The following is a 22340-nucleotide window of genomic DNA, read 5'->3' as shown; positions in this document are numbered from 1 at the left end:
GTTAACCGATGAAACAAAGATTCATTTAATAGAGTTGTTAAAGTGTTGAGTAACCACTTTCGCTTGGTCTCCAAAAGATGTAATAGGTGTGGACTCAGCTCTCATCACCTATAAGCTATCTACTGACAAAACTGTCAAGCCAGTCCAACAAAAGAAAAGAAAGTTTGCATTAGAAAGGCAGTAAGTCATCAAAGAAAAGGTTAATAAGCTTTTGAGTGCAGGGTTGATAAAGCAAGTCCAGTATCCCACATGACTCGCCAATGTGGTCCTAGTGAAGAAAGCTAATGGGAAATGGTGAATGTGTGTAAATTTTACTGACATGAGCGAAGCATATCCAAAAGATCATTACCCTTTATCGTCTATCGATAGGTTAGTAGACTAGACCTCGGGTCATGTAGTGGTTTCCTTCCTTAATGCCATTTCAAGTTATCATCAAATAATGATAGACGCCAAAGACGCAAAAGAGACTGCATTCATAACAAATGAATGAGTTTACTGCTACAAGGTAATGCCTTTTGGATTAAAAAAAATGCAGGGATGACTTACCAAAGGCTAGTGTCAGGAATCTTTAAAGACATGGTGGGGTCATTAGTCAAAGTGTACATGGATAACATGGTAGTAAACAGTCGATCCTTGAAAGACCATCCAGAAGATATCCATAACGTCTTTGATGTACTGGAAAAGATGGGTATGAAGCTGAACCCTGAAAAGTGTATCTTCAGGGTAAAAGCTGAGAAGTTTTGGGGTATATAATCTCAGAAAGAGGCATAAAGGTAAACCCTAAGAAGATTAGCTGTATCCAAAACATGGAAGCACCCGAAACCATTAATGAAGTATAGAGGTTGAATGGGCGAGTAACTGCCCTGAGTCATTTCATATCATGCTCGGCCAGAAGGTGCTTCTCATTCTTTAAAATCTTAAAAGGCAAAGGTAAGTTTGAATGGGGGGAAGAATGTGCAGAGGCATTTGAAAGTCTAAAAACCTTTTTATCATCTCCTCTGTTGCTAAGCCCGCATGTTAAAGGTGAGTTTTATTTCTATACTTGTCTGTGACATAAGAAATAGATTGTTCGATACTCGTTTATGAGAACAATAGGGAGCAAAGCCCAGTATATTATGCCAACCAAATTTTAAAAGGGATAGAGCTGAATTATCCTCCTCTTAATAAGTTAGCATTTGCAGACCTAATGTCAGCCATAACTATAACCATACTTCAAGTCACACATCATATAAGTCAGAACAGATTATTCTCTGCGAAAGGTTCTACACAGGTTGAAGTTGTCAGGTCGATTATCCACCTAGGTGATAATATTGTCGGCCTATGATATCAGATATGTTCCAAGAAAGGCCATGAAAGCCCAGGTGCTAGCTGATTTTGTCACAGAAATGACTCGCCGTTAGAGCATTTGGAATCCCTTGAATCAATAATAGAGGAGTGAAAAGTTTGGGCTGATAGAGCTTGTGGGATTGGGGTTCTGAAATTGGGATCTTGTTGCAGTCTCAAACCGGTATAAAGTCTCGATATACGACAAAGCTTGCCTTTAATGCTACCAACAATATAGCTGAGTACGAGACTGCAATAATAGTCTTGAGAATCATCAGGGAATTAGGCATATGAAAATTCATTATTTTTTATAACTCATAATTTGTTAATCAGTGCCAGAGACAATTTAAAGTTCGAGAACTGAATCTTGTCAAATATGAGAAAAAGGTTTGATTCCTAATATATAGGATCAAAGATAAACATAGCAGCTATGAGCTTTGCCAGGTGGTTAGAGACAACAATGAGGAGATGGATATTCTAGCCAAGATAGCGGCGGCAGATGAACATCAACTGACTCAACCATTTCAGTTTGAGGAACTGCACACTCTAGCAATGAAAGTGGAAGAGTCTTTTCCTATAAAGGAGAGGGAATCGTGGATGATGCCCGTATATAATTTTTTTACACAAGATTATCTTCTAGGCGATGAGTTATTAGCCAAACAGGTAATAAGATAGTCCTCTAAATACGCATTAATTGTTTATTGGTTGTACAGAAGGTCCTCGACACACTATGACTGCATTGTGATACAGAGGAGGAGGGTCAGGTAATCTTAAAGGATATCCATGAAGGTGATTGCAGAAGTCATGAAGGAGCTCAGACAATTGTCGAAAAGCGTTCAAACAAGGGTATTAATGGCTGATGATAATACAAGATGAAAAGCAACTTGTCCAAAAATGTCAAAAATGTTAAGTATATGCAAACATCCCAAGGACTCTGGGAGAAATGCAAGCAGCAATTAGAAGCCCTTGGCCCTTCTTTTAGTGGGGAATAAACATCCTTGGCTCGTTCCCTATGGTATTCGAGTCAAGAAAGTTCGTAATCATAACAGTCGATCATTTCAGTAAGTGTATCGAGACTGAAGCAGTGCAGTCGATCACTATCCAATAAGCAATCTCCTTCATCAGCAAAAATATCTTCACTCGATTTAGAATCCCAAAGATAGTAATAATTGATAATAGAACTCAGTTCGCAAGATCTAGGTTTAAAGACTTCTACAAGAAATGGAAAATTGACTTGAGGTTCAGCTCAGTCTATCACTTCCAGACCAATGGAATAACCAAGGTGACACACAAGACCATCCTTCAAGAGCTAAAGAAAAGGCTCAACCAAGGCAAGGGCAACCAGCCCAAGGAGTTATCTCACATATTGTGAGCACATAGGACTACCCCCAGGACAGCTACAAGAGAAATGCTCTTTTCTCTCATATATGGGGCCAAGGCAGTCATCCCCGTGGAAATCCAAGTAAGCTGCTTCAGGACACAACACCTTGAGATTTCAAGAAATTCTGAAGAAATGCAATTCAATCTGAACTAAGCCAAATTCTACGAGTGAAGGTCGCAATCAGAATGACAGTCTACAAAAATAAAATGTCCAAAATATTCAACAGTAAGGTCAGATTGCATAATTGTAATGTGTGCGATCTTGTCCTTAAAAGAACAGATATAATAAGTGGCAGTGTTGGGTCTAGTAAGTTGGAAGAGAACTGGAAAGGACCATTTAGAGTCTCAAAAGTCATTCGCCTAGGATCCTATAAGCTGGCCAAGCTAGATGGTCAAGTCATACCCCATTAAATCTAAGAAAATTTTATCAATAATAAGTTAACGAGATATTTTTCATATTGTGTGTTCTTTAGTGACAAAGAATGATGGGATTGCCTTCTTTGAAAAGTTTAAGGAGACAAGAAGAGGTCATAAGGCAGGTTTCACCAAGTTAGGTCACAAGGCGAATTTCGCCAGACCACAATCTGGGTGTTGGTCCTACTAAACAATACCTTATGGGTTCCGCCAAGGAAGGTCACAAGGCAGGTTCCGCCAAACCAAAATTTGGCCATTAGTCCTACTAAACAAAGCCACAAGGCAGGTTCCACCAGGCCAGGTCAGAAGGCTGATTCCGCTAGACCACAATTCAAGCGTTGGTCCCACTAATAAAGTCATCTATGCCAGGCCACAAGGCAGGTATACCAATCTCAGAAGATGAAGGGGTTAATTAAAGATTAATATTGATGAGGCGAGTCTTATGACCAAGTATCAAACAAGTGACCGGGTGAAAGTCGCTTCCTGCAAAATTTCTCCAATGTGTTTTATGATAGGAAGACGGGAGTCCGCCAGGTCACAGGCCCAGGTATTAATCTTATTTTATAAAAATTCTTCAAATTATTTTATGTTTTCTAAACGGGCGTTAAGCACTGCAAAGTGAAAGTACGTTAGCTCCCTTCTTTGGAGCAAAAAACGGTGATAACCATATTCATAGTTTGGTTGGACAGTATCCCTTTGGCCAATTGTTTAAATCTTTGGTAACAACAAGAATATATACGGAATAAACAAACACCTAAGAATATATATGCAAAATATGTATTTTTATTATAAAAGATCACAAGGGAAGAAGGAAGACTCCAATATCCCCCGCAAGTCTCTATTACATCAGAATTTTCTAAACATCTATTACATAGACCTGGTTGGTGGGATTCTTCATAGCCTTTGCTTAACCTCATTCTCTGAGAAGATGTCATCTGACCAGAAAAAATCGCATGAAGGGGACTGTTTCTCCAACTACTTTCCTAGTCTGACCTTTAAAATCAATCTTGTACAATCCAACACCCCCTCCTAAGGTCGTGGTGCTGTAAAGCCATGATAGTCGGACTAGTTGTAGTTCTCAACTAATACACGGAGCTGAGCAATGTTCTTGCACCCCCATGAAGACCTACCTTCAGCTGCTCTTCATAGACCATGAGGATCTCCTCCGTATAGATTTGGTTATCCTCAAGAAAAGAAAAGAAAGTGCCCTCCATTCATTTCTTCCACAAATGACAATCGTAAGCAAAAAAAGAGATAGGAGGACTCTTATACAGCGATATAACCGGCAAAATTTTAAATACGACTCGAGAGGTAAGGCAGCCATCGTGACCAAAGAGAGGTAGAATGACGCATACAGAAAACAACAACTAAATCGTGCCACGTGTCTCAAACCAAAAATATAAACCATCACCTTCGAACCTAAAGATTTAAAGACCAGCGAAGAGACTTCTGATACTACATAACAATCGCTCAAAGTAAGTCATGAACTGTCACCACAAAATAGATCCACGTGACAAGGGTCTGATAAGTGAGTAATGCGGTCCTGATTGAGGAGAGAAGACCCAAACACATTAACACAATATTCATCATCAAGACTCACCCTCCCCAAAATAAGACGAGTTTCGATACAAAATTACCGTTATTAAGCACATTTCAATATTTTCCCATTACGCTTATAATCGCGGGATCGCCAACCTATTAGTTGACAATATTGCTTATCAAATAACTGACCACATCATCGTCGAATTATTAGAAAATATTATTTTTATCTTTACTTTCTTACAGTATAAAAGGAGAAAGATCATAGATATAAAGGTATGTTATTCTCTCATGCTACTTAAATTCTAAACAATTCAGTACATTCGCTTTATTCTCCAATATACTAATTTGAGTATCGGAGTGATTGATGTGGGTATCCACTACCTCACATTCTCTTCCTTGCAAATCTAACTAATCATAACACAACTCTGTTTTTCGTGCACAACAATAATAAAGTAAAATAAAATTTATAAAACTAACTTGTGATCATATAATGTGCATTTCAATGTATTAGCTTATTATGCATTAAAATGTAAAATAAAATTATAAAATAAAGCTTTCTTTCAAAAAAATTGTTACTTCATTTAAAAATTATTTAAAAAAACTTGAATAATAAAATTCACTTTTTTGGGTAATGTTATTTTTTTTAAATGAATTACCAATGTTAACTTTTTATGAACTATAGTCTCTTTAAAATAAATTTTTAATTAATTACATAATCTATTTAATTTTCATAAATTCATTATTTGTTAATTAATTTCTAATCTTTGTATATCTATCCATGAGCTATAATTAATAGTAATTTATATATTATATGAAAATAAAGAAAATTGATAAATAAAAATAATATGTTTGAATATGATAATGTCAATTAAAAATAACAGAATATTTTTTTATTATTTAAAATTATTAATTTAATTAATCAGATTAATTTCTTATAAAAATTTAGATTATATTATATTAATAAATAGAAAAATCTAATTTTACTTATAAAAATAATAATTTATTATATATATATATATATGCCTTGTTTTTTTTATACTATTTCTTACGGAGCCTATAAAATAAATTTATATCTTCTACTATATTTTTCTAAAGAAAATAAGAAAGTTGGAGTGGGAGCTCATAACTCTACACTTTAAAAATTTTGGGTGATTTTGCTAAAAATATTGCAAGTTGATGGGATGAATTGCAGGCACCCAGAAATGAAAACAAAGAATGAAAAAAAAAATAAGAAAAATAAAAATTTTGGTTTTTTTTGTTGTAACCGATTTTTTAAGAAATAAAGAGAAATGATTTTATTTTTATTTTACTTGTTTAATGATTTAGACGGCAAATACATTATAGAGTAAAATAGTAGACTATAACTATTTTATTAATTGGTGTTCTGTTTTCCGTTCTTTAACACAAAAAATTACGTTAAAAATTCATAATTAATAGGAAACTGTGATGTTAATTGACTAATTGAAAGCAAATTTTTTTTTAACTAGAAATAAAGAAACATTATTAAGTGGCAACACATTTTTTTGTTTAACAAAAGACTTACCAACACCCGTTATAGATAGCGAAGAACTATCTCCTATCATATATAATTTAATTTAAACCTTTATAATTCTGAATTTTAGTTAATAAAGAACGCTTACTTATCAAATGATTGGAGGATCCGGTGTCCGCAGCTGAATTATCTAAAGTAAGTGCTTTAAGAGCCTATGAAATTGTAGCATTCTGACTAACTAGTTTCGGTTTCCACCAACCTATTTTAGCTATATGCCAAGTTTTACCACAATATTGGCATATTTCATTCTAATATAGGTCACGTCTTTTAGCCGTCATTTATCGCTCCCCAAGTGGTGGTGGTCGACATGATTGAGCACCAGTAGCATTGTTACTAGTTTGAATCCCATGTCGTTGTGCTTGAAAGTCACGTCCAGCTGAACTAAGCCTAGAATGCCTCCTTGATGTCGGTCGACGATCACTTGATGCTGGTCAACCAGTAGAGTTGATCAACTGATTTGTTTGAAGCAAAGGAGTCGAACAATTAGAGAAGTTATTCGTTCGACTGTTTGCACCAAAAAAGCTGACTGATTAGGAAAAATAGGTTGTTCAAGACTTTGATGTTGTTCGTAAAAACCCACATGTGACATAGACTCTTCTGATCAAAATTTTACAACTAAGAGACCTATTTAGAGTAAGTTGGTGTAGGTGGTTTCAACATTGTAGTAGTAAATTTTTCGTATTGAGGGCCTAAGGCTAGTAAGAAGTCAAAAGACTTTGTCTTTATCTTGTATTGATTTCTCAATCGAAGCCAAATTATCACATATACATGTAAAAAATCAAATATGCTCTCTAATTAACTTGGTTTAAATTGATTTCATCTTTACAAAGGTAAGTGAGTTGCTGCCCCAAACTAATCTCACATTCCTGTGATTTTTGGGAAATTCTTCTTTTAAAGCATTCTAGACAACTTGCATTGTATTAATATCAACGAGTTCCAAAGTCTCCTATGAAAAAGTGCCAATGATCCATCCACGAAGAAGTTGGTCATATTTCTGCCAAGCAACAAACTCCTTCGTTAACTGATTCTGAACTAGATGTTTTTGTGTTGCACTTTCAGCTAACTACATAACCTACTCTCTCCATAAGGAATAATTGCTCCGTGTGAGCTTTAAGGTCACAAAATTACCAACATTAAGGGAAAGAGTACTCATTCTTTGAAGTCAGGAGAAAATGAAAAATAAATGTTGCTGAATTGATAATCGGTATGGTGGAGACAATTTTAACGAATGAAATATCAGACACAAACAAATTTTTTTTTAAAATTATTTTTTGGCAGAAAAAAATGATTTGAAAGTTAGAAAAATGAGTTAGGGATTAGAACACAATTTGGTAAACAAATGGAATTTGACAGTTGTATTTGATAGGAAACTAGAAGAAAATTTAATGGTTTTGTTGAAAAACCAATTGAAATTTCATAGATTGTATCTAGTGGAAAACAAAGTGAAAATTTGGTAAACTATGACTTATGGGTTTTTTTTTTCTGCAATTTTGGAGAGAATGTTTCTCATTGTAACCGAGCGATTTTATGACTTGGAATCACAAGTTGAAAATGAACGATTATGCTCTGATATCAAAACGAAAATAAAAAATGAAAAACAGAAAAACAGAAAGAAAAATAATAATCTTAATTTTCTTATTGTAATCACTTCTTAAAGAAGTAAGGGAAACAATTTTATTTTAATTTACTCACGTAATGACTTAACAGACGAATACATTAATATATAGATCAATTAAGAGACTTATATATTAATAAATAAAATAATATATGATTATATTTATTATTTATAAATTAATTATAAAATTTATAGTATAATTATTTATTAATATATTATTTTAATAATTAATTTGTAATATGATATTATGATTTAATTATTTTAATGTACTTTTAATGAACAATTATATACATAAATAAATTTTTAATGAGTACAAAAGGATAATAATGTTACTAATAACAGTGATATTGAAATTAATGCTGATGGTGGATGCCATTTATTTCAGTGATGATGACTGGTCCTTGGACTTTTGCCAGGATTTTCAACTCGCAATCGTCTTTTCAATAGGGTTGGTTGAATTTTTGATAAATTCGAAAACAAGCTAATGGAGTTAGCTTGTGTTCTAATTAAAGTGGTTTTATTTTAATTTCTTAATTTTTTATTTTTATCTTAAAATCTTCTCACTGCTTATAAATAAAGAGTATAAATAAATTAAATAATTTATGATCTATTTAAAATTTAATTTAATAAAAATTTATTTGAATTCGATTTAATTTTTAAATAAATTAATTTTAATTTTAATTTTTATTAAATAAATTAAATTTAAATTTAATAGTATTTAACCTATTAAAATTTATCAATTCAATTCACGTTTAAATTTATAAATAACTCACCAATAATTTTATAAATAATTTTATTAAATAAATTAAAATTAATATTATAATTCATTAGGCATATAAATAAATTCAATTCAAACTCTATAAAAATTTAGTTTGTATATATCTATTTATTTAACATGTTAAATTTAAATTTTTTAATATTTAAATAAATATAATTCTAATTTAACTCAAATTCAAAAATATTATAACAATCAAACTTCAATATTTTAAACTTTTGATTCAAAAAAAAAAAAAAAAATTAAAACTTCCCTGAGCACGTTTAAATCCATAATTATGAATTGAGTGCACTTAGGGATCTTTTGACACGAATCAGTTTGTAATGATTTATTAATTTTTTATTGTTATTATTAAAACAATTGAATTTAAAACAAACATATAGCGCAGGTTTAAAATACCCACATGCTATAGCATTCACAATATTAACAAAACAAAATAGATACCATTACTGAAAGTTCGTCCCAAGAATTTATGGTCAGGAGATCCTCACCACATCATTTTTTCATCTCAAACAGTCTATATATTCCAGCAACTATAGTTAAGAGAAATTCAACAGCATATCGGCTTCCGTTCAGTTTAGGGGATCAAGATGAGCAAAGCATGCTCTGCTGCAATCTCAATAACCAAGAGGTAATGATTAATCATTTTAAATAAAAAAATCATTCACTTAGAATCTTAGATCAGTTGGCAGAAGATCAAAAATTAGCAAGACTAATTGTTTTTGGATCTAGCAGGCTAGAAGGAAAGGTGGGTTTGATAACTGGCGGAGATAGCGGCATAGGTGCGGCCACTGCAAAGCTGTTTCTGAAACATGGAGCCAAGGTCATGTTGCAGATGTTCAAGATGATCTCGGCCACTCTCTTTGCCAAAAATTGGGCTCAGAAGAAATTATCACTTACGCCCATTGCGATGTAACTTGTGAATCCGATGTCCGAAACGCTGTAGATTTAGCTGTCTCCAAGTACGGAAAGCTTGATATCATGCACAGCAATGCTGGACTTCTAAGCAACGCGGTTGGAATCTTAGGCACAGACAACGAAGAATTCAGAAGAGCATTCGATGTCAACGTGTTTGGTGGTTTCTTGGCAGCCAAACACGCTGCTAGAGTCATGATTCCTGCCAAGAAAGGTTCAATTATCTTCACTGCAAGTATTGTTTCTATGACTTCCTTGAAGGCTGCTCATGCATACGTTACTTCAAAGCATGCAGTGGTTGGTTTGGCTAAGAATCTGTGTGTAGAGTTGGGCCAATATGGGATTAGAGTCAACTGTGTCTCGCCATATGCAATTGTAACCCCACTGCTAAAGTTTGGTTTTGGGTTAATGGGGAAGGAGAATGAGAAGATTCAGGAAGAGATTGAAGCTGCAGGGAACTTGAAGCAGGCTGTGTTAGAAGCAGAGGATATAGCAGAGGCTGCTTTGTATTTGGGAAGCGATGAGTCTAAGTACGTGAGTGGGCTGAATCTTGTGGTTGACGGAGGTTATAGTCTTACCAATCCCGCCATTGAAATGGCAATGAAAAGATTACATTCTTCTTAGGCAGTGATATAGTTAGAAGTATTCCTCCATTGATGGAGGTTACAGAGTATTCATTATCTTAAGATTGAATGTTTTCGGGGAGATTGGTTGATCGGGATAGAGATTGAACGGTGATTACTAAGTTTCCGTAATATTTTCATAAATAAAATTTTGTTTCTAAAAACGGAGTTGTCCCATACGGACGCCTTCTGAATGAATTGAGACATGAAGAGTCTGCGTAGGTGCAAGACTGCTTTTTCTTTTTTGGTCGAATTTAGACTGATAGTAGTCCACATGTCATGATTTGAATGAATAGGAGTAAGTATATTCAAGTTCAGCCGCATAATTCATTTTATCATAAACAAATTTAAATAAATTCTTATAAAATTATATAAGAATTATTTTAATAATAATAACTTTTAAATTAATGAACCGTAACCATAAAATAAATTCACGTGATAAAGATTTAATAAGTGAGTAACGCGGTCCCGATCGGTGAAGAAACTCAAACACATTAACACAATATACATCATTAAGATTCATCCTCCTCTAAATAGGACGAGTCTCGATACAAAATTACCATTATTAAGCACATATATATTTTTATTATACCTATAATCGCGGGATCGCCAACCTATTAGCTGGCAATATTGCTTATCAAATAGCCGACCACATCATCATCAAATTATTTTGAAAATATTATTTTTATCTCCACCTTCTTATAGTATAAAATGAAAAAGATCATAGATGTAAAAGTATACTATTATCTCATACTACTTAAATTTTAAACAATTCAGTACATTCACCTTATTCTTCGGTATACTAACTTGAACATCAGAATAGTTGTTGTGGACATCCACCATCTCACATTATCTCTTTTGCAAGTCTAACCAATTATAGCACAACTCTATTTTTTGAACATAACAATAATAATGTAAAATAAAATTATAAAATAAAGCTTTCTTTCAAAAAACTTGTTACTTCATTCAAAAATTATTTAAAAAAACTTGAATAATAAAATTCACGTTTTTTGGGTAATGTTATTTCTTTTAAATGAATTACCAATTTTAACTTTTTATGAACTATAGTCTCTTTAAAATAAAATTTTAATTAATTAATTACATAATCTATTTAATTTTAATAAATTCATTATTTGTTAATTAATTTCTAATCTTTGTATATCTATCCATGAGCTATATTTAATAGTAATTTATATATTATATGAAAATGGAGAAAAGAAAATTGATAAAAAAAAATAATATGTTTGAATATGATAATGACAAATTGCACTATATTTTGTCAATTAAAATAACAGAATATTTTTCATTATTTAAAACTATTAATTTAATTAATCAGATTTATTTCTTATAAAAATTTAGATTATATTATATTAATAAATAGAAAAATCCAATTTTACTTATAAAAATCATAATATATATATATATATATATATATATATATATATATATATATATATATATATATATATATATATATATATATATATATATATATATATATATATATATATATATATACAGGCGCCTTGTTTTTTTGATACTATTTCTTACGGAGCCTATAAGATAAATTTTGGGTGATTTTGCTAAAAATATTACAAGCTGATGGGATGAATTGCGGGCACCCAGAAACGAAAACAAAGAATGAAAAAAATAAATAAATAAATAAAAATTTTGGTTTTTTTTGTTGTAACTGATTTTTGAAGAAATAAAGAGAAATGATTTTATTTTTATTTTACATGCTTAATGATTTAGAGGGCAAATACATTATAGAGTAAAATAGTAGACTACAACTAATCGTATCTTGTTATTAATTGGTGTTCTGTTTTTCGTTCTTTAACACAAAAAAATTACGTTAAAAAATTCATAATCAATAGGAAACTGTGATGTTAATTAACTAATCGAAAGCAAAATTTTTTTTAAATTAGAAATAAAGAGAACATTATTAAGTGGCAACCTATTTTTTGGTTTAACAAAAAGACTTACCAACACCTGTATAGGTAGCGAAGAACCATCTCATATCATAATTTAATTTAAACCTTTATAATTCTGAATTTTAGTTAGTAAAGAACGCTTACTTGTCATATGATTGGAGGATCCAGCGTCCGCTGTCCACTCTATCCGGTGAATTATTTAAAGTGAGTGCTACAAGAGCTTGTGGAATTGTAGCATTCTTACTAACTTATTTCGGTTTCCACCAACCTATTTTAGCTATATGCCAGTTTTACCACAATACTCACATATATATTTTATTCCGATACAGCTCACATCTTTTAGCCATCATTTGTCGCTCCCCAAGTGGTAGTGGTCAACGTGATTGAGTACGAGCAGCATTGTTACCAGCTTGAATCCCATGTCGTTGTGCTTGAAAGCCACGTCCAGCTAAACTAAGCCCATGATGCCTACTTGATGTCAGTCTTTGCAGCAAAGGAGTCGAACAATTAGAGAAGTTATTCGTTCGACTCTTTTGCACCAAAAAAGCCGATTGATTAGGAAAAAAGGTTGTCCAAGACTCCGATATTGTTCGTAAAAATCCACATGTGACAAGACCCTTTTGAACTTCTTGAAAATCAATTACACCTTTGATCAAAATTTTACAACTAAGAGACCTATTTAGAGTAAGTTGGTGTAGATGGTTTCAATATTGTAGTAGTAAAGTTTTCGTATTGAGGGCTTAAGGCTAGTAAGAAGACAAAAGACTTTGTCTTTATCTTGTATTGATTTCCCTTGCAGCCAAATTATCACACATATATGTAAAAAATCGAATATGCTCTCCAATTAACTTGGTTTCATCTTTTCAAAGGCAAGTGAGTTGCTGACCCAAAGTAATCTCACATTCCTGTGATTTTTGGGGAATTCTTCTTTAAAAGCATTCTAGACAACTTGCGTTGTATCAATATCGATAACAAGTTCTAAAGTCTCATCTGAAAAAGTGCCAATGAAGAAGTTGGTCATATTTCCGCCAAGCAACAAACTCCATCGTTAACTGATTCTGAACTAAATGTTTTTATGCTGTACTTTCAGCTAACCACATAACATACTCTCTCCATAAGGGATAATTACTTCGTGTGAGTTTTAAAGTCACAAAATTATCAACATTGAGGAAAAAAGTACTCATTCTTTGAAGCTAGGAGAAAATGAAAAATAAATGTTGATGATTTGATAATCGGTACGGATGAGACGATTTTAACAAATGAAATGTCAGGCACAAACAAATGTTTTTTTTTTAATTATTTTTTGGCAGAGAAAAAATGATTTGAAAGTTAGAGTTTTGAAATGAGTTAGAGATTGGAACACAATTTGGTAAATTATTTGGTAAACAAATGGAAGTTGGCAGGTTGTATTTGATAGGAAACTAGAAGAAGGTTTGATGATTTTGTGCAAAAATGAATTGAAATTTAATAGATTATACAAGTTGAAAAAGAACGATTATACTCTGATACCAAAATGAAAACAAAAAATGAAAAACAGACAGAAAAATAAAAATTTTGATTTTCTTATTATAATCACTTCTTGAAGAAATAGAGAGAAACAATTTTATTCTAGTTCTCTTATTTAACGGCATAGACGGTAAATGTATAAAGTAAATTACAATTAATCTTAATTGATAACAGCAAAATACACAAAATTAAGCATAAGTTAAAGTTATTATCACTAAATATATCTCTTCAAATATTTATGAACTATCCTATCTCTCAATTGTTTTATCTCTTCAATAACTCTTATCACTATCCTATCTCTCAATTGTTTTATCTCTTCAACAACTCTTATCACTCCAACTTTATTAAAAGATAGTTTAATAATCTTTGTTTTAATCGATTATCTTCAATACCCAGCATATATATATATATTGGTAGCAGTTAGATTTCATATGTTAATACTTATTTTTATTAATCTTATGTTGTTTTTTTTTGTCAATACATAATTTATTTTTTATAAAAAATTATTAAAATATTTCAACTTTTTCTTAATATTTATTCTATATATTAATAAATAAAATAATATATAATTATATTTATTTTTTATAAATTAATTATAGAATTTATAATATAATTATTTATTAATATATTATTTTAGTAATTAATTTGCAATATGATATTATGATTTATTTATTTTTAATATACTTTTAATGAACAATTATATACATAAATAATTTTTTAATAAGTATAAAAGGATAATAATGTTACTAACTAACGGTGATATTGAAATTAATCCGGACGGTGGATGACATTTTTTTCAGTGATGATGACTAGTCGGAGTTTGGACTTTTGCCAGGATTTTCAAGATTGTCGCAATCGTCTTTTCAATAGGGTTGGTTGGATTTTTCTTAAATTCGAAAACAAGCTAAATACAAGGGAATTTCTTAGTTTTTTTATTTTTATTTTAAAATCTGCTACTTTTTCAAGTTTTTCTGCTCATTATAGATAGCGGGATAAATGAATTATTGTTTGAACTATTTAAAATTGGATTTAATAAAAATTTAATTGAATTCTATTTAATTTTTTAAATGAGGTAAATTTAAATTTAATTTTTATTAAATAAGTTAAATTTAAATTTAATAATCGCGCTCGTTAAAATTTATAAAATCACTTCATTTTTTAATTTATGAGTAGACCGAAATTAATATTATAAATGAAATAAACTTAAACTTGAATATACTTTTATGTACTAAACTTAAATTTTCTATAATTCAACTCTATATAGTTTAATTATACTTTTAAAATTTACATATATTTGAATCGTTTAAATTTAAGAGCTTGTTTTATAAATTTATGAATTAATTTATATATATATTTATTTAACTAAAATTATTTAATTTTAAACTTATTAGTATTAAACTAAAACTCATTATACATATAAATAAATTAAACTATTTATGAACTATTCAAAGACTGAATTCGATAAAAACTCGGCTCATTTATACTCATTTGCTTAACAAGCCAAATTTAAATTTACTAATACTCGGCTCGAATTCAAAACGAACAAAACTCGAGTTCAATAAAATTTTAATGAATCAAATTTGAATATTTTAAAATTTAACTCGTTTAAATTTCTAACTATGAATCGAGTGTAATGAGGAATTTTCTTACACAAATTAGTTTGGATATGATTTATTAATTTATTATTATTATTATTATTATTATTATTAAAATAATTGAATTTAAAACAAACAAGAATTAGTTTGGATATGATTTATTAATTTATTATTATTATTATTATTATTAAAATAATTGAATTTAAAACAAACATATAAAGCAGGTTTAAAATCCCCGCATGCTATAGCATTCACAATATTAACAAAACAAAATAGATACTATTCCTGAAAGTTCGTCCCCAGAATTTGTGGTCAGGAGATCCTCACCACTTCATTTTCTCATCTCAAACAATCTATATATTCCAGCAACTATAGTAAAGAGAAATTCAACAGCATATCGGCTTCCGTGCAGTTTAGGGGATCAAGATGAGCAAAGCATGTTCCGAAAAGGAGAAGCAGGTGGTTTCAATATTGTAGTGGTAAAGTTTTCATATTGAGAGTCTAAGCCTAGTAAGAAGATAAAAAATTTTGTCTTTATCTTGTATTGATTTTTCAATCGCAGCTAAATTATCATAGATACGTGTAAAAAATAGAATATGCTCTCCAATTAACTTGGTTTTATCTTTGTGAAAGTAAATGAATTAACTTGATTTTATCTTTGCGAAGGTAAGTGAGTTGTTGCCCCAAAGTAATTTTACATTTCAGTGATTTTTGGAAAATTGTTCTTTTAAAACATTCTAGACAACTTGCGTTGTGTCAATATCGACAAAAGTTTTAAAGTCTCCTCCGAAAAAGTGTCAATGTTCTATTCACGTAGAAGTTAGTCAAATTTCTACCAAACAACAAACTCCTTTTTTAACTGATTCTAAACTAGATATTTTTATGCTGCACTTTCAACCAACTCCATAATCTACTCTCTCTAAAAGAGATAATTGCCCTGTGTACTCCATAACCTACTCTCTCCAAAAGAGATAATTGCTTCGTGTGAGCTTTAAGTTCACAAAATTATCAACATTGAGGAAAAAAGTACTCATTCTTTGAAGTTAGGAGAAAATGAAAAATAAATATTGTTGAATTGATAATCGGTACGGATGAGACGATTTTGACAGATGAAATGTCAGGCACAAATAAATATTTTTTTTAATTATTTTTTGGAAAAAAAAATAATTTGAAAGTTAAAATTTTAAAATGAGTTAGAGATTGGAACACAATTTGATAAATTGTTTGGTAAATAAATGGAAGTTGGCATGTTGTATTTAATAAGAAACTAGAAGAAGATTTGATGGTTTTGTTGAAAAACGAATTGACATTTGATACATTATATCTGGTGGAAAACAAATTGAGAATTTGGTAAACTATAGCTTATGGTTTTTTTTTTTTTTTCTGGAATTTTAGAGAGAATGTTACAAGTTGAAAAGAAACAATTATGTTCTGATACCAAAATGAAAACAAAAAATGAAAAACTGGAAGAAAAATAAGAATTTTGATTTTTTATTGTAATCACTTTTTAAAAAATAAAGAGAAATAATTTTATTTTCATTCTCTTACATAATGACTTAGACGAAAAATATTATATATATATATATATAGTAAATCACAATTAGTATTAATCGGTAACCGTTAAAAATAAAAAATTAAATATAATTTAAATTTATTATCGCTAAATATATCCTCTCAAATATTTATATTTTCATAAATGTTATGCTGTTTTTTTGTCAATACATAATTTATTTTTATAAAGAAATTATTAAAATATTTCAAGTTTTTCTTAATATTTGTTCTATATATTAATAAATAAATAATATATAATTATATTTATTATTTATAAATTAATTATAGAATTTATAATATAATTATTTATTAATATATTATTTTAGTAATTAATTTGTAATATGATATTATAATTTAATTATTTTAATATACTTTTAATGACAATTATATACATAAATAAATTTTTAATAAGTATAAAAGGATAATAGTGTTACTAACGGTGATATTGAAATTAATGCGAACGGTGGATGCCATTTATTTCAGTGATGATGACTAGTCGGAGTTTGGACTTTTGCCAGGTTTTTCAAGATTGTCGCAATCGTCTTTTCAATAGGGTCGGTTGGATTTTTCTTAAATTCGAAAACAAGCTAATGGAGTTAGCTTGTGTTCTAATTAGAGTGGTTTTATTTTATGTTGATCCAAGGGAATTTCTTAGTTTTTTACTTTTGTTTTAAAATCTATTACTTTTCAAGTTTTTCATCTTTATAGGTTAGAGATATAAATGAATTAAATCATTTGTAATTTATTTGAAATTCGATCGAATTGAATTTAATTTTTAAACGAGTTAAACTCAAATTTAAATTTTATTAAATGAGCTAAATTTGAGTTTAATAGTATCCGACTCGTTAAAACTTATAAATTCTGCTCGCTTTTAAATTTATGAATACACTCATAAATAATTTTATGAACAGTCTTGTTAAGTAGACTGAAATTAATATTATAAAAAAATAAATTCAAACCTGCATATACTTTAATGTATTAAATTTAAATTTTTTAAAATTCAATTTTATATAATTTAATTACACTTTTAAAATTAATATTTATTTAAATAGTTTATATTTGAAAATTTATTTTTATAAATTTACGAACTAATTTATATACATATTTATTTAATTAAAATTATTTAATTTTAAATTTATTAATATTAAACTAAAATTTATTATACATATAAATAAATTAAACTAATTAAACTATTTATAAACTATTCAAAATTAAAATCGATAAAAATTTAATTGGTGTGTATTTATTTAATAAAATAAATTTAAATTTATTAATCCTCAATTTAAATTCAAAATAAATAAAATTTAAATTCCACTCAAATTTAAAAAAGTTTTAACCAATCAAATTTAAATATTTTAAAACTCAACTGAGCTCGTTTACATCTTTAATTATGAATTAAGTGCACTGAAGGGTGTGCTGACACCAATAAGTTTGGATATGATTGATTAAATTATGATTTATTAAATTTTTTTTATTATTATAATTAAAATAATTGAATTTAAAACAAACATATAACGCAGGTTTAAAATACCCACATGCTGTAGCATTCACAATATTAACAAAACAAAATGGATACTATTCCTGAAAGTGCGTCCCCAGAATTTGTGGTCAGGCTCTCATCTCAAACAGTCTATATATTCCAGCAACTATAGCTAAGAGAAATTCAACAGCATATCGGCTTCCGTTCAGTTTAGAGGATCAAGATGAGCAAAGCATGTTCTGCTGCAATCTCAATAACCAAGAGGTAATGGTTAATCATTAAAAAAAATCATTCACTTAGAATCTTAGATCAGTTGGCAGAAGATCAAAAATTGGAAAGGCTAATTTGTTTTTGTGTCTAGCAGACTAGAAGGAAAGGTGGGTTTGATAACTGGCGGAGCTAGCGGAATAGGTGCGGCCACTGCAAAGCTGTTTCTGAAACATGGAGCCAAGGTCATTGTTGCAGATGTTCAAGATGATCTCGGCCACTCTCTTTGCCAAGAACTGGGCTCAGAAGAAATTATCACTTACGCCCATTGCGATGTAACTTGTGAATCCGATGTCCGAAACGCTGTAGATTTAGCTGTCTCCAAGTACGGAAAGCTTGATATCATGCACAGCAATGCTGGACTTCTAAGCAACGTGGTTGGAATCTTAGACACAGACAACGAAGAATTCAGAAGAGCATTCGATGTCAACGTGTTTGGTGGTTTCTTGGCAGCCAAACACGCTGCTAGAGTCATGATTCCTGCCAAGAAAGGTTCAATTATCTTCAATGCAAGTAATGTTTCAATGACTTACTTGAAGGCTGCTCATGCATACGTTAGTTCAAAGAATGCAGTGGTTGGTTTGGCTAAGAATCTGTGTGTAGAGTTGGGCCAATATGGGATTAGAGTCAACTGTGTCTCGCCATATGGAATTGTAACCCCACTGCTAAAATTTGGTTTTGGGTTAATGGGGAAGGAGAATGAGAAGATTCAGGAAGAGATTGAAGCTTCAGGGAACTTGAAGCAGGTTGTGTTAGAAGCAGAGAATGTAGCAGAGGCTGCTTTGTATTTGGGAAGCGATGAGTCTAAGTACGTGAGTGGGCTGAATCTTGTGGTTGACGGAGGTTATAGTCTTACCAATCCCGCCATTGAAATGGCAATGAAAAGATTACATTCTTCTTAGGCAGCGATATAGTTAGAAGTATTCCTCCATTGATGGAGGTTACAGAGTATTCATTATCTTAAGATTGAATGTTTTCGGGGAGATTGGTTGATCGGGATAGAGATTGAACGGTGATACTAAGTTTCCGTAATATTTTCATAAATAAAATTTTGTTTCTAAAAACAATGGGGAGTTGTCCCATACTGAGACGTGAAGAGTCTGCGTAGGTGCAAGACTGTTTTTTCTTTTTTTGGTCGAATTAAGACAGATAGTAGTCCACATGTCATGATTTGAATGAATAGGAGTAAGTAGATTCAAGTTCAGCCGCATAATTCATTTTATCATAAACAAATTTAAATAGATTCTTATAAAAGTATATAAGAATTATTTTAATAATAATTATTATTTTAATAATAATAACAATAATTGAAGATAAATCATGAACTGTAACCATAAAATAGATCCACTTGGTAAAGGTTTAATAAGTGAGTAATGCGGTCCCGATCGGGTAGAGAAGACCCGAACACATTAACACAATATGCATCATTAAGACTCACCCTCCCCTAAATAGGACGAATCTCGATATAAAATTACCAAGCACATTTCAATATATTTTCATTACGCCTATAATCGCGGGATCGCCAACTTATTAGCTGGCAATATTGTTTATCAAGTAGCCGATCACATAATCATCGAATTATCAGAAAATATTATTTTTATCTCCACCTTCTTCTAGTATAAAATGAAAAAGATCATAGATGTAAAGGTATGTTATTATCTCATACTACTTAAATTCTAAACAATTCAGTACATTCGCCTTATTTTTCAGTATATTAACTTGAACATCACAATAGTTGTTGTGGACATCCACCATCTCACATTCTCTCTTTTGCAAGTCTAACTAATTATAGCATAACTCTGTTTTTTGAATATAACGATAATAATGTAAAATAAAATTTATAAAACTAACTTGTGATCATATAATGTGCATGTGCATTTCAATGGATTAGCTTATTGTGCATTAAAATGTAAAATAAAATTATAAAATAAAGCTTTCTTTCAAAAAACTTGTTACTTCATTCAAAAATTATTTAAAAAAACTTGAATAATAAAATTCACTTTTTTGGGTAATGTTATTTTTTTTAAATGAATTACCAATGTTAACTTTTTATGAACTATAGTCTCTTTAAAATAAAATTTTAATTAATTAATTACATAATCTATTTAATTTTAATAAATTCATTATTTGTTAATTAATTTCTAATCTTTGTATATCTATCCATGAGCTATAATTAATAGTAATTTATATATTATATGAAAATGGAGAAAAGAAAATTGATTAAAAAAAAATAATATGTTTGAATATGATAATGACAAATTGCACTATATTTTGTCAATTAAAAATAACAGAATATTTTTCATTATTTAAAATTATTAATTTAATTAATCAGATTAATTTCTTATAAAAATTTAGATTATATTATATTAATAAATTGAAAAATCTAATTTTACTTATAAAAATCATAATATATATATATATATATATATATATATTTAGGGTGATCTGCACATAACTCTTTTTCCATGTCATTTTTTAGATTTTTTATATTTTTTTTTATGATTTCACTTTCTAATTGTTTTTTAATTCTAACTACGTGTACATTGTTTTTTAAATCTTTTAAATCTTCTTCTTTAGATTTTATCATTGAATTTATTTCCATTGTCCTAATGGACTGTGCTTTTATTAGATTTAAATTTTTTCTTTTTGGCTTTTCTCTGAAATCTATTCTAACCTTTTTATTTCTTGTTTTAATTTCTATGCAATTTTCTTTGACTATATAAGGTGTTATTAGGTTTATAAATGGGGTTCTTAATATCACCATATGACTTATTTGTTGTGATAATAAAAATATAGTTTTTATTTCTAAATCCTGATTTATTATTAATGCTTCTGTCTTTCCTAGTATATTTAGATTAGTTTTATTTGCAGTTTTTAATCTCTCTTTTGTTTCTTGCCAAAATTTTTTAGGTACTAAACTTGATTTTATACAATTTAAATCTGCTCCTGTATCAAATAATGCTATAGTATTTATTTTAAAATCTTCTGATAGTTTAATTGTTAGCTTTACTAAATATTTTCTGGAAGTTATTTCTTACAATAATAATATAAAGTTATTATCTACTTCATCTTTTAGAGCACTGCTCATTACAACTTTTATCTTGTATTATTCCATAGTCAAATTGTTTACAAAAGGATTCTAATTCTTATTTAGTTCTATACATTTCATATTTTAAAGTTTTCTGTAGTTTTAAATCCTGACATATCTGTAATCCTTCTTTCTGAATTATACTTACTAATTGGCCATAAGTTAATCTTTTATACGGTATTGGATTACCAAAATGCTGTTTTATATTATTTCTGACCTTTTCTCCTAAAAAATAAGGGAGTCTTGCTAAGAATTTTTCTTACCAAAAATCTTGGTTCAAATCTTCTCTTAGCATTAACCTTGTTAAGAATGTAGTTTTATAGTTTTGAAAATCACTTAACTTTTTACATTTTAGATTGCTTAGAAGTTCTGCATTTTTATCTTTTAAAAGGGAAGGGTCTCCTATAAAATGTAAAGAAATTGTTAGGATTAAAGTTGATATTGCATCTTGAATAGTATCCCCAGACTCATTATATATGGGTTCTCCATCACTATCTACCTGGACAGAATTTAATATTTCTAATTGTTGCATATCTGTCAGATGGTAATCCCACCATCCTTTTAGTTGTCCCGTAAAACCTGCTATAATTATTTCAGCTATTGCTCTATCTGAGGCGAAAGACTGGGTTTTATATGCATTAGCCGCCATAGTCATTTGTTGTAATAGACTTAAAATATTATACTCAGATAATCCATCTATATTCCACTCATAAACTGTCGAAGCCTTATACTTAAACTGAGACGTAATTCTTACCAACACCCGTTATAGGTAGCGAAGAACCA

At 29.7% G+C, this 22340-nt stretch overlaps 1 protein-coding gene and 1 pseudogene across 1 annotated transcript; both read left to right on the top strand.

The window, feature by feature from the left end:
• The first annotated feature begins 8849 nt into the window (after positions 1–8849).
• Positions 8850–10422, top strand: LOC110619110 (annotated as a pseudogene).
• Positions 10423–18552: 8130 nt separating this feature from the next.
• LOC110619649 (secoisolariciresinol dehydrogenase) lies at positions 18553–19504 on the top strand (the record flags this gene model as incomplete). The annotated part of the gene is made up of 1 exon (XM_021763175.2): positions 18553–19504. A coding segment is annotated over one exon (819 nt), but the record flags the coding sequence as incomplete, so codon positions are not given.
• Positions 19505–22340: the final 2836 nt, after the last annotated feature.

This window comes from Manihot esculenta, chromosome 7 (assembly GCF_001659605.2).
Source record: "Manihot esculenta cultivar AM560-2 chromosome 7, M.esculenta_v8, whole genome shotgun sequence".
Lineage (NCBI taxonomy): Eukaryota > Viridiplantae > Streptophyta > Magnoliopsida > Malpighiales > Euphorbiaceae > Manihot > Manihot esculenta.
The sequence above is the reverse complement of the archived record's forward strand: the minus strand, read 5'-3'. Positions and strand labels throughout refer to the sequence as shown.